Source organism: Tupaia chinensis, unplaced genomic scaffold (assembly GCF_000334495.1).
Source record: "Tupaia chinensis unplaced genomic scaffold, TupChi_1.0 Scaffold000226_1, whole genome shotgun sequence".
NCBI lineage: Eukaryota > Metazoa > Chordata > Mammalia > Scandentia > Tupaiidae > Tupaia > Tupaia belangeri.
Genome location: NW_006159701.1, coordinates 7408992 through 7422108, shown reverse-complemented (window position 1 = coordinate 7422108; position 13117 = coordinate 7408992). Strand labels below are relative to the sequence as shown.

General features: G+C 45.7%; 1 protein-coding gene across 3 annotated transcripts in view; it reads left to right on the top strand.

The window, feature by feature from the left end:
• Nucleotides 1-2706: 2706 nt before the first annotated feature.
• PTPN11 (protein tyrosine phosphatase non-receptor type 11) overlaps nucleotides 2707-13117 on the top strand; it is an 84246-nt gene continuing 73835 nt past the window's right edge. For all 3 annotated transcript variants that reach the window (XM_014587644.2, XM_006147970.3, XM_027771635.1), the window contains exon 1: nucleotides 2707-2778. In XM_014587644.2, the coding sequence (XP_014443130.1) occupies nucleotides 2765-2778 (14 nt within the window). In that variant the 5' untranslated portion in view covers nucleotides 2707-2764. The remainder of the gene's footprint in view (nucleotides 2779-13117) is intronic.

The following is a 13117-nucleotide window of genomic DNA, read 5'->3' as shown; positions in this document are numbered from 1 at the left end:
CATTACGCTAACTGCTGGTCCTTACAGTGTTCAATTTTAAAGACCGATTTTTTTTTTTTTTTGAGAGATGTTTTTGTTAGAGGGCATGTTCACTCACCGTAGAGTTGGAGAGAGAGAAAGCCATAAATCATCCCCCTCCACCTAATGGCTACATGGCAAGCTCTTCTCCGCCATTCTCCACTTGGGAATGTGACCACAAAGGCCCAGGGCTCCTGTGTTTCAAGACGCAGGTCTGGGGTTCAAACGGCTTTGCATCATGTAGGAGTCTAGCATAACCACCATGCCACCTACTGGATCCCCAGTGATCCTTTCTTTTAGTAATCAGGGCCAACAGGTGCCCCAAAGGTTAAGAGACTGGATCCCAGATGGCAGACAGTGCGGGGCGAGTACCTGACAGCAGCTTGAAAAACACGCCTGGCTCGTGTGTGGGTATCCAAAATCCAGAGGGGAATGGAGGAAAAAGGGATGTAATGGGGCCACCCCATTCCCAAGGGGGAGCACTTTCTCATGTTCTGTCTTTCTTAGGTGAGTGCACACTATGGCAAAAATCTAAAAAAGTAATAATATTAGTTAAAAATAAAATCCAGGGCCAGCCTTTGGCCTAGCAGTTATGGAAGTTGGAAATGGATTCCATATGGCTGACTCTGTGGTTGGAGTCCTAGACCTGGTGGCTTAAAACATGTTTGGGGGGGGCTACCTGGTGGCACAGTGATCAAGGCACTGGACTCCCATGTTATCGACCACGGTTGGAGTCTCAGACCTAGCGGCTTGAAACTCATGCCAGGGGTGTGTGTGTGTGTGTGTGCGTGTGTCCAAAATCCCAAGAGGAAAATGGAGGACAAGGAGAGACTGTGGTATGGTCATTCCTGGGGAGGGGGTGGTTCTCACATTGTGGCATGGCCATCTTTCCTGTGGTAGAAAGCATTCCCCTCAACAGGGCATTGGTCACTCCACATTTCCTTCTTCCCCATTTCTCCACCTTGTTGGGATTTTGGGGAAGCACACATACATTTCTGATGTGTCTTTCAGCCGCTAGGCCAAGATTTTAACTGTGTGTTTGGCCATGTTGGATCTATGGGATCCCGCGGTAACCACCAGGCTACAGAGCTGGCCCAAGTGCCTACTTTCCTAGGCACTTTTTCTAAAACTTGATTTATCTATTTCTTGAGAAAAAGGGGAAGAAAAAGAAAGTGATGTCTCCCACAGGGTCCTTCCATGATATGTTCAGGTCAGTTCAGACTGACAAGAGGACTGAATCTAGGCACCCCTAGTATGGCCCCAGTATTGGGGAATAGTGTTCTTCCACTTAGGCCAGCACTGCTGGGCCTGCCCGGAGCTTTTCTAAGTACTTCACAAACCTACCCTTAGGATAGGTATTCTAATCCATTTTACACTGAAGGAAACTGAGATGCGGGAGTCAAGTCACTTGCCTATAGACACCCAGGTAGGCACAGCAAGAACTTAGCCTCTCCATGACACTGCCTCTGACTTCTAGAATGCAATGTGTGAGGATAAAGTGTCCTGCAACCATCTATCCCAGACCTGGAGACTCGGGTAAGGTATATGTGTAACTACAGAAATAATTACATATATAAAGTTATATGTATCTTATATACTATATATTTTTATATATTTAAACACGTTTATCATATATACTTTAAAGACATACATATATATACACACACACACAGACAACATGTACATATATATAGGGGCTGGCAACAGGGAAAGAACAGATGACTGTCAGAAACTTGAGGGGGGAGTGTAGCTGGTGGCATGGAGGGCAGCTGGATTCCACCTGGTAGACTGTGGTTTCAGTCCTGGACTGGGTGGGTTAAAAAACACACCTGGTGGTCATGTGTGCTCCAAATCGCGAGGAGAATGGAGAAGGGATTGTGGTCACTGATATTCCCCCTGGGGAGTGTTCTCTGTTAAAGGGCATGCACACTGACGAGAGAGAGAGAGAGAGAGAGAGAGAGAGAGAGAGAGAGAACATAAAAAAACAAACTACCAGGTCTAGGACTCCAACCAGGTCCGTCATGTGGAAGTCCAACGCCTTAATCACTACTCCACCTGCTAGCTCCTCTGTGTATCTTCAGTTACACACACATATGTAATTTATCCGGTTAATTGTAGGTTTTTCCATAAGAAAACGTGTATTTTTTTGTGTTTTTGCTCACTTTTATATCCCCATAGTCTAAAACTGGGCCTAGCAGATTGAAAACACTCCATCGGTGTTTATCCTAACAGCTAACACAAAGCACGGACTGTACCAACCAGGTCCAGTTCGAAGGGACTTTACATACTGAATCGCCACGATAACTCTATGAATAAAATACACTTGCTATTTTTACTTATAGAACCGAGAAGGCAGGAATCGGAAGCTGAGAGATGAACTTTCCCAAGGTTATACAGCTACTTCTGTAAATGGAGCGGCGATTTGTGGGACGAGACGAAGGAAAGTCAACACGGCTGTTAGCTCGGGGAAGGAAACTGACACGGCGGAGTGGAAGCAACACGTCCGGAGGGCGCGTGTAATACGAGCGCGCAGCTCGCTCCCGGCCCAGGTTTGAAGGGGGAAGCGGGGATGTCCTGAGGTCTGTGTGGACGGACCCCCCCGCCAGCCATTACCAGCGGCCGCCCATTCCCCCGGCAGACCGGAAGCAGGAAGTAGGGGCGGTGTCGCGTGGGTGACGTCACGGTGGTGCCGGCGGGAGCCTGAGCAAGGAGCGGGTCCGTTGCGGAGCCGGAGGGCGGGAGGAACATGACATCGCGGAGGTGAGGAGCCCCGAGGGGCCCGGCCCGGGCCTCCGCCCGGGCCCCGCCGCGTTCGGTCAGCGGGTTCCGGGAGGGGGCGCCCCGGCCGGGCTTCGCACTCCCGCCCCGTTTGATGGGGGCTGTTTTCCTCTTCAACCCCTCGCTCTCCCGGGGCCGGGGGCCGGGCCCCATCGCGCCCCCACCCTTCAGGTCCCCATTCATTTCCTGCCTCCCCGAGTTCCGGCTCCAGCAACCCCGGGGATACCCGTCAGGACCGGGGCAGGTAGTGCCGCCCCGGGAACTGCGGACGCCAGCGGCCCGGCTCGGCGCCGCATTCCTGACCCATTGCCTCATGAGAATTGCCTCATGGTGATTCCGAAATAACCCCGCTCACTTGAGGCTTCTCGGTCCGGGACACGGGAGGGGAGTTGCACGGGGTCGGGCCCCCAGCGGTTGAGCAGCTCTGGGTCACTCTACCAGTCGCATTTGGGACTTCGCTCTGGACCTCTGACCCTTTGCATTTCCTCCCTCCCAGCCCCCTTTAAGTTAGAAATGGAAAAACTGAGTGTATTTGCAGCCACTAGAAGTGTCTTCTTCCTTTGCGATCTTTGCTTTGAGAGATGAGAGAGAAGGGACTCGTATCTGCTGACTAGCTTGTACTTAATATTGCCTTTACTACACCCTTAGAAGTTCAGTAACTTTAATGGTACCCGTTTTACAGATGTGGAAACTGAGGCTCAGAAGCAACATAACAGTAAATGACAGGATTTGAACCTAAAGGTGAGAAGGAGAGTTAGTGAGTTAATGAGATCCTTAGATAGTTCAGGGTCATAATACCACAGGTAGCTAACATTTCCTTAGTTCACACTCTTAGCCAAATTCTTTAATTCGCCCAACTCTGAGATTGGGGCTTTCTTCCCCATTGTAAAGATGAGTTTCAGAAATTAAGCAACTTGCTTCACATCACTCAACTAATAAATAATGGAGCTAGGATCCCCACTGTTAATCACCATGGTCGTATTATTTTATAACAATTGCTAGTCATATGTAAGCCTCAATTTTGTTGTTAAACAGTAGTGTGATCTATTATTTCAGATAATGATCTTACTATTTTTGTAGCCCTGTTCTTTATATAAGACTCACACATAAGACCCATTGTCTATTCTTTTCCAGGATTATTCAGTTGTGGTCACACTGTCTTAGGCATTGGAAAACTGTTTCATGTTGTTGGGGCAGTTTGAATGAGAGATTTTTCAAAACATTAGGAATGGCTTCTCAAAACACACCTGCATGTTATTCATTTATGGATCTGGAGCAAAAAAGGGGAGAAAAAAAGAAAACTGAAAACTCTTAGGAAGTGAGTGACTTGGACAGGTCTGTTGGCAAATGCTTACAGATCTGGGTAATATATAACTGCATTTCAACGGACCAGTGTATAGCCTCAAATGTTCTAATTCTTTAGGGAGCTTTTAAATAAAACAGTTGTCTATTCTTTAATCTGTCAAATAGTCATTGAGCCTTTTGTTCCTTGTGTCTGCTCTTCCAGACAAGTAAGGATCTGCTGCCTTAGGAGACAAAAAGACCGGGGGCTGGGGGTGGGGAAAGGGGCCCCGTAGTAATAGACCCTACATTGTGCAGCTTGTTAGTTTAAAAGCAGGGAAGTGTGGGCATAGCCAAGGCAGCAAGTTGTAAAGATGACAGTTTGAATGGAGTAATTACTTCTCCTCTCTAGCTCTGGTATTTATTTAAATATATATTTTTAAAGGACAGGTTCACTTTGTTGCAGACCTCCTGCCTTAACTTCCCAGCTGGGACTATAGGCACCTGCCACTGAACCTGGTCTTTAGGTTAGACCAGGAGTCGAACTTGGGCCTCCTAGTTGGTCCCAGCCTGCAGAACACAGTGTCTTAGCTATGTATACCACCGAATGGGCCTGTAGGCTTGCTATTTCCTAGCTGTTACAGAGAAGAAATGTGTACCACCTAAGGAAGTCAGATTATGAACACAACACATGTAATTGTGAATTATTTTTTTAGGTGGTAACTGTTTTCTTATTTTGAAATGATCTTTATTGTTGTATAAATGGCATACAATACACTGCATATATTTAAGCATACAATTTGATAAGTTTTGACATGTGTATACACTTGGGAGTAATGAACGTCTCTCTCACCCCTCGTGATGTTCCCTCATGCCTTTATAAGCCCTTCTTTGTTCTCAGACAACCACCGTTCTACTTGCTGTCGTTATATGTTAGGTCGCATTTCCTAGAATTTTCCACAAATGGGCTTCTGTAGTATGTGCTCTTTTTTTGGTCTGACTTCTGCTATTTATTTATTTATTTATTTATTTATTCATGCATTTATTTAATTTATTTATTATTGAATTGCTGGGCAAGTCATGACACATTTTTGCATAGAAAAATACATCATGATTTTCCCAACGACCTAATATTATTGCTATTATTGTAAAATTTGCTATAGGGCATTGTGCTCACCAGACATGGGGGGGTGGGGACAGTGAGAAAGCAAGCCACCAGGACTGGCATTCACACCGCGGTCGGTCCTGTGGGAATCCAGCACTGGAACCACCACAGCACCTGCCGGCCACTTGGCCTGGCATCTTATGCTCAGGATAATTATGTTAAGCTTCATCTGTGTTATAGTGTGTGTCAAATAATAGTTCAAATAAAAATGACCTTTGATTGCTTGTTAGTATTCCATTGTGTGGCTATACCGCAGTTTGCATATCTGTTTACCTGTTGGTGGACCTTCCGTCGTTTCCAGGTTGGCTATCACAAAAGATACTCTGAATACTTGTCTCTCAGTCTTTGTGTGGACGGAAGCTTTCATTTCTTCTCAGTAAATACCTACATGTGGAATGACTGGATCACATAGTAGATGGATATTTAACTTTCTCAGAAACTGCCAAACTCTTTTCCAAAGCGGTTCGACCATTTCCTTTCCTACCACCAATGTATGAGTTAGAGTTCTTCACATCCCCACCAACATTCAGTATAGTCAGTCTTCTTAATTTTAGCTGTTTTAGGAAACGTGCCGTAGTATTTCATTGTATTTTCCCTGATTACTGATAACTGTTGTTTATCTTTGTATGTGCTTATTTGTCATCTGTATTTTTATTTGATAACTTGTCTGGTTAATGTTTTGCCTTTAAAAAATTTTTTTTGAGGGGACCAGGAGATAGCATGGCGGTTAATGCGCTGGACGCTCCTGCATGGCCGACCATTGTTCGAGTCTCATACCTGGTGGCTTGCTTTCTCACTTTCTCTCTCTCTTTCTCTTTCCTTCAGTGTCTCTTTTTGGTCAAATTAAAATAGATGAATAGATAAAGAAAATTAAATAATTCAAAAATTTTTTTTGAGGTTTTTGGCACTTGCCAGAGAGAGACAGTGAGATGGAAAGTGAGAAATCACCCTCCTCCCCCCCAAGAGAGATGGCTATGCCGTAATCCCCATTCCTCCACTCTCCTCTTGGGATTTTGGGCACACACGTACATGTGCCTGTTGTGATTTTCAAGCCACCAGGTCTGGGACTTGAATCACGATTGGCCTTAGGGGAATCCAGCACCTTAAATATCATGCCATGTGCCAGCCCCATTTTTACCTATTTTTTAAATTTAGTTGTTTGTTTTTGTTTTCTTATTATTGAGACTTGAGAGTTCTTTACATAATATGGCTATAAGTCCTTTATCAGAATTGCAGGTATTTTCTCTTAATCTGTGGCTCATCTTTTTTGTTGTTCCTAACAGTGTGTTTTTAAGAGCAGACGTTTTTCATTTTGATGAAGTCCAATTTATTAATTTTTTTTAATGGATCATGCTTTTGGTATTACTTAGTCTTTACTTATGCCAAGGCTACAAATACTTTCTCTTTTTTCTTTCTACTTTTTTTTTTTGTGTGTGTGTAGAGGTTTTTGCTATAGGGCACATGCACTCGTCAGAAAGAGAGAGACAAAGAGACAGAAAGCGGGAAATCACCCCCCAGAGAGGATGGCCATGCCGCAGTCCCTTCTCCATTCTCCTCTCGGGATCTTGGGCACGCATGCACATGTGCCCGGTGTGAATTTAAGCCACCAGGTCTGGGACTTGAACCGCGGTCGACTACATGGTAGTCCAGCGACATAGCCGTTACACCAACTGCTGGTCCCAATACTTTCTCTTTTTTCTTTTGCAAGTTTTATTGTTTTAGGTTTATGATTCACTTTATTTTTTTAAGTTTTTATTATTTATTTTAATTTGCTATAGGACAGGTGCACTTGGCAGAGAGAAAGAGAGAGAAGAGAAAGAAATCATCCCCAATGGGAGATGACTACACTGCAGTCCATTCTTGTCTTAGAATTTTGGACATATGCTCAGATGTGTGGCTTTTTTTTTTTTTTTTTCTTTTTTTGGGTTTTGGGCATGCACGCACACGTGTCCGGCATATTTTTTAAGGTGTTGGGTCCAGGACTCAAACTGGGCAGTCAGCTATGTGGGATCCAGCTGCCTTAACCACAATGCCACCTGGCTGGCCCTTTTTGCTATCTTTTTAAAGTTTATTTTTTTCAGGAGACAGAGAAGAAAAGAAACATCCTTGATAGGGTCTCATCATGCTGTGACCCTGCCTCCCTCCTCCAGCCCCTTCCTATAGCCATCCAGTCAGTCATGATCATGGGTGTGTGCTTAGGTTTACTGGGATCCAAATTCCAAGTCTCTCACATGGCTTCCAGCATTGCAGAGCAACACCCTACCCCTACACCACCACAACTAGGCCGGAATTAATTTTTTAAGTAGTATTTAACTTTATTATTATTGTTTTCCAGTTTGATCAAAGAGAGAGAGAAAGTGAGAAAGCAAGCCATCAGGCCTGGGACTTTAACCGCCACACCACCTACCAGCTCTGAGTAGTTTTTTTTTTTTTTTTAAAGATTTACTGATTTAATTCTATTTTTTATTGTTTTTTTTTTTTATTTGACCAGAGAGAGAGAGAAAGGGAAAGGAAGAAAGTAAGTTGCAGGACCAGCAGTTGGTGTAATGGCTATGTCACTGGACTTCCATGTAGTCGATCACGGTTAGAGTCCCGGACTCGGTGGCTTAAACTCACGTTGGGTGTGTGTGTGTGTATACCCAAGATCCTGAGAGGAGAGTGGAGGAGAGGGGATTGTGGCATGACCGTCCTCCCTGGCCCGGGGGGTGATTTAAAAAAAAAAAAAAGGCAAGCTGCCAGGTCCGGAACTTGAACCATGGTCAGCCATGTGGGAAACCAGCACCTTTAACCACCATGCTACCTGCTGGACCCAGCCATTAGCTTTGACAGGGAGTTTAGGGAAGATCTTCCTGAATAGGTGATCTTTTATTTTTTTTTTTTTTTTGAGAGGTTTTTCCTATAGGGTGTGTGCGCTCGCCAAAAAGAGAGAGAGACAGAAAGCGAGCGAGAAATCACCCCCCAGTTGGCTGGCCACACCGCTATCCTTTCTCCTCCATTCTCCTCTTGGGATCTTGGGCACACACGCACATGCGCCCGGCGTGAGTTTAAGCCACCAGGTCCGGGACTCGAACCGCGGTCAACTACATGGGAGTCCAGCGACATAGCCATTACACTAACTGCTGGTCCTGAACAGGTGATCTTATGAGCTGACACCTAAATGACAGGTTTTAGCCTGGATTTTGCTTTGCTTAAGTACCACAATAACTATTTTTTGATTAGTGTCTTAGGACATATTTTTATTTTTTTGCCATAGGGCGCATGCGCTTGCCAGAGAGAGAGAGAGACTGACAGACAGACAGTGAGAGGGAAATTGAGAAGTCACCCCTCTAGGGGTGATGGCCATGCTGCAGTCCCTTCTCCGTTTTCCTCATGGGATTTTGGGCATGCATGCACACTCACCAGGTGTGATTTACAAGCCACCAAGTTCGGGACTCAAATCGTGGTCCACCATGTGGGAGTCCAGCTCCTTAACCACTATGCCACCTGTTGACCCCAGGATTTAGGTTTTTATATGCATTCGGTAGTTAAAAAAGTCAGTATAGGTCAATGTACTGTTATCTCTCAACATCAAAGGTAGGGAACCTAAATCAGAGTTTATTTTTTCCTTGAGCACGAGAGAGAGAGCGAGAGTGAGAGCGAGAGCGAGAGCGAGAGCGAGAGAGAGAGAGAGAGAGAAACACAGACACAGACAGAAACTGCACCCCCAACAGGGTATTGATTCTGCAGTCCACCCTGTCTTCAGCCTGCCCTGGCATTCATCGGCCTGGCCTACTCAGGAAGGTCTCTGAATGGAACCTGGAACCTCCCTGTGTGGTCATTCTTGCATTTTACTGCTACACCACCGTCCGGCTCTGGTGGCGATGATACTGAATTGTCCCGTGCTCCGTTTAGCTGGGAATACTGCCTGGATTCCTAAGCCTTCCTTCAGCACACAGTATATCCTTTCCATTTGCTTTTGTCCTCTGAAAGATCTGTGTGATGACGTGACTTAAGAGGGGGCTGAGAGTGGAGCTTATTCTCAGACTCTAGGTTTTTCATTTATCTGCTACAGTTCAAGTACATTTTGTCCCAGGCTCTCCCTGGTGGCCATGTTTGTTTATCTCCCGTGGGAGTAAATAATCTTGCTGAGCTAAAAAATAATGGCTCTGTGTCTCTCCAGTTGAAACTAGGTTGTCTGTGTTAATGTTATGTCCTGATGTAAGGCCAAGATTTTGGCCAGAGTTGCTCCAGTGCAGAAGCTACTGCTAAGATGACTTATCCTTCTTGTGCATGACCAGTGTGGAGACTGTTAGGAATTTCATGTGACCCTGACAAGGCAGAACCAACTCACGGTTCTAAGTGTTGCTAGCAGGCCACGGTGTGCTTTGTTAGGCAACTATGGAACAATGGGGATGCTGAGCTTGGCCTCTTTCCTTTGGGAAATAGCACTTGCATTGGACCCTGATGTTTTTTATTTTAAGATTATTCTTATTATGTATTTGTAAGGTTTCTCACCATGGGGTGCGTGCATTCGCTGGAGAGGAGAGAGACAGAGAGGCAGTGAGGGGGAAGTAAGAAATCTCCCCTCAAGGGGATGGCCACACTACAGTCCCTTCTCCTCCTGGGATTTTGGGCACACATGCAGATGTGCCTGGTGTGAGTTTCAAGCTGCTGAATCCAGACTCGAACCAGTCAGCCACGGGGGAGTCCAGTGTCGTAACCACTTATGCCACCTGCTGGCCCTTATTATTATTACTATTTTTTTGCTACAGGGCATGTGTGCTCAGCAGAGAGAGACACAGAAGGTGAAAAGTCACCTCTAGGGGATGGTGGCTCTGCAGTCCTCTCTCCTTTCTCCCTCAGGGATTTTGGGCATTTGTGCGCAGTGTGTTTTTCAGTCACCTGGTTTGGGACTCAAACCGTGCAGTCAGCCATGTGGGATCCAGCATGTGAACCGCCATGCCACCTGTTGGCCTGTACACTGATTTACTGCTTTTTTTTGTGGGGGAGAGGTTTTTGCTATAGGATGCGTGCCCTTGCCAGAAAGATAGAGAGAGACAGAGAGACAGAAAGCGAGAAATGCCCCCCCACCAGGGGAATGGCCATGCTGCAATCCCTTCTCCTCCATCTTCCTCTCAGGATCTTGGGCACGCATGCACATGTGCCTGACATGAGTTTGAGCCACCGGGTCTGGGAACTCGAACCGTGGTCAACTACGTGGGAGTCCAGCGACATAGCCATTACACCAACTACTGGTCCCTGTACACTAATCTTTTAAGGAAAAGAAAAGCAAATATTGGGGCCAGCAGGTAGTGTGGTGGTTAAGGTGCCAACTGTGGTTCAAGTCCTGGACTCAGTGGCTTTAGGTTTTGCTGGGGGCGTGGTTGTGGGTCCTGAGAGGAGAAGGGAGGTGAAGGGATTGCGGTGTGGCTATCCCTCCTGTGGGGTGATTTTTCATTTTCCCTCTCTCTGTTTCTCTCTGGTGAGCACATGTGCCCTATGGCTAACACCATAACAAAAAGAAAAAAGGAAGAAAGAAAGGCAAATACTGAAGACTGGCAGGTTCCGAGGGAGTTGCGGACCACAGCAAGGTTTAGACACCCCATTTTAGGATTCAAAGGCCCTCAAATGCAGCCCATCTCGTTACCGTGAATATTGGAGGGTTGCGTGCCTTTAGCAAGCACGTACGTTCTGTGGGTTTTGGCAACACTGAGATATAAAAGATACCATCCAGATTTGTAAGGAACATGGAGTTTAGAGCACTGCAGACTCCCCCCCCCCAACATCCTTAGTTGCCAGAGAGTGCATGCACTCACCAGACACACAGAGAAAGGAAGGAAGCACCTGCCATTGGGGCATAGTCACACCACAGTCTTGTTTTCTCCATTTGTCCATCCCACCAGGATTTTGGGCAAACTCACACTCACCTTGTTTTTCACACCCTCAGGGCCAGCACTCAAACCATGTTTGGCCATGTGGGATCTCAGTGCCTAATTGCAGCACTATGGGACTGGCCCTGAATCTAAATTTTTTTTTTTTTTTTTCCCTAAGGATTATTTTATTAAACTTTATTTATTTATTTAATTTTTGACGAGAGAGAGAGAGAAAGAGAGAGAGAGAGAAAGTGAGAAAGCAAGCTGCCAGGTCTGGGAGTTGAACTGCAGTTGGCCATGTGGGAGTCGTCCAGTGCCCTTAACCACTGTGCCACTGTGCCACCTGCCGGCCCTGAATCTGTCTTTATCATCCCATTGATGCACTCTAATGAAACATGTATGCACTCATTAAAGAACTATTCATGGTGAGCTTACTGTGTGCCAGGCACTGTGCTAGGCATTGGTATCCCAGGTTTTGGGAAGCAGTGCTGGTGCAAGTGCTGAGGTGGAGAAGTTTGAAAAGCCATGGGGAGCATGTATAGGAGATGATAGGACTGGGGAGGTAGGTGGGAACTAGACCACACAGGGGTTTTTAAGGTCTGCAGTGTCATGTGGACCACACAGAGGCGTTGGGTTATATTTTAGGAGCAGTGCACAACCATAGAAGGATATGATCAGGGAGTGGCATGAACTGATCCATTTAAAAATATCCCTCTGGCTGCTATGAAGGAAGGATTGTAGGAGGTGTGAGTGGATTTAGGGAGATCAGACAAGTGACAGGCTTTGAACTGGGTAGATGTAATTTGTGGAAAGCAGCTTGCTTTTTTCCTTTTTAAAAAGATTTTTGTCATAGGGCACATGCTCTCGCAAGAGAGAGACAGAGAAAGGGAAAGTGAGAAGTCACCCCCCCGGAGGAATGACCACGTCACAGTCCCTTCTCCATTCTCCTCCTGGGATCTTGGGCATGCACACACATGCACCTGGCGTGATTTTCGTCACTGGGTCCAGGACTTGAACTATGTCAGCTGTGTGGGAGTCCAGTGCCTTCACCACTGCACCACTTGCTGGCCCCTGGAGGAGGTTTTCTTTTATTGCCTTGTCATCAAAGATGCTGACCAGACACTCCATGAGAAGACAGTGATTTATGAAGATGTAGCTCGCCACCACCATTCCAAAGCTGCTGTAGCAACCTTTTTTGTAGCTTCTTACTTAGAATGCTTGTCTCTGTTGACTGCCTTTTGTCATGACTTATCCCTTTACTATCAAATATTAAAATTTAATTAGAAAAGAGGAACGTCCTTGTAATCCACAGAAGGTATAACTATGTACTTTCTCCACAATGGCAAAGATAAATTTTCTAGAACAGTTGATAAGAAAGATATAGCCAATAGCATTTTATTTGATTTGTTTAAAGATTATTTCTTCTATGAACAAGAGAGAGAAAGAGAGAGTGAGTGTTGGGGTTAGCATCCTCCACAGGGTTCTGACACCATGATCCACTCCCAGCTCCAGCCAGCCCAGATCCTGGGCACACGTGTGCCTGGTGTAGTCAGGGAGGCCCCGGGACATGAACCCAGAACCGTCCAAGGTGGGTCAGCCTTGCAGAGTGTTGTGTTTTACTGCAGCGTCACTGTCTGGCCTTCAGTATCACTTCATATGCAGTCGAGAAACTGAAATTAGACTTGGGTCTCCGGTTGAAACTCCCTCCTTACTGTAGGAGCCTTGAGAAGTTCCTGAAATCAGTGGACTGCGTGACTGGTTCTGCACACCCCTGGGGGAGGGGGATGCATAGATGAAATATTCAGCATTGTTGTATTTTCTTTTTGTTTCATCAGCATTTTTTAAAACTCACTTGACATCAATAGGTTTCTAGCCTTAAAGAGAAAAGCCTTTGTAGAGTCTGTATTCACTAATGAGGGATTTAGACTTGGGTGTTATTTTCTGGTAAATAGTTTGGATTCATAAACTTTTTTTTTTTTTTTTTTTTAGAGAGGTTTTTTGTTTTAGGAAACATGTGTTTCCT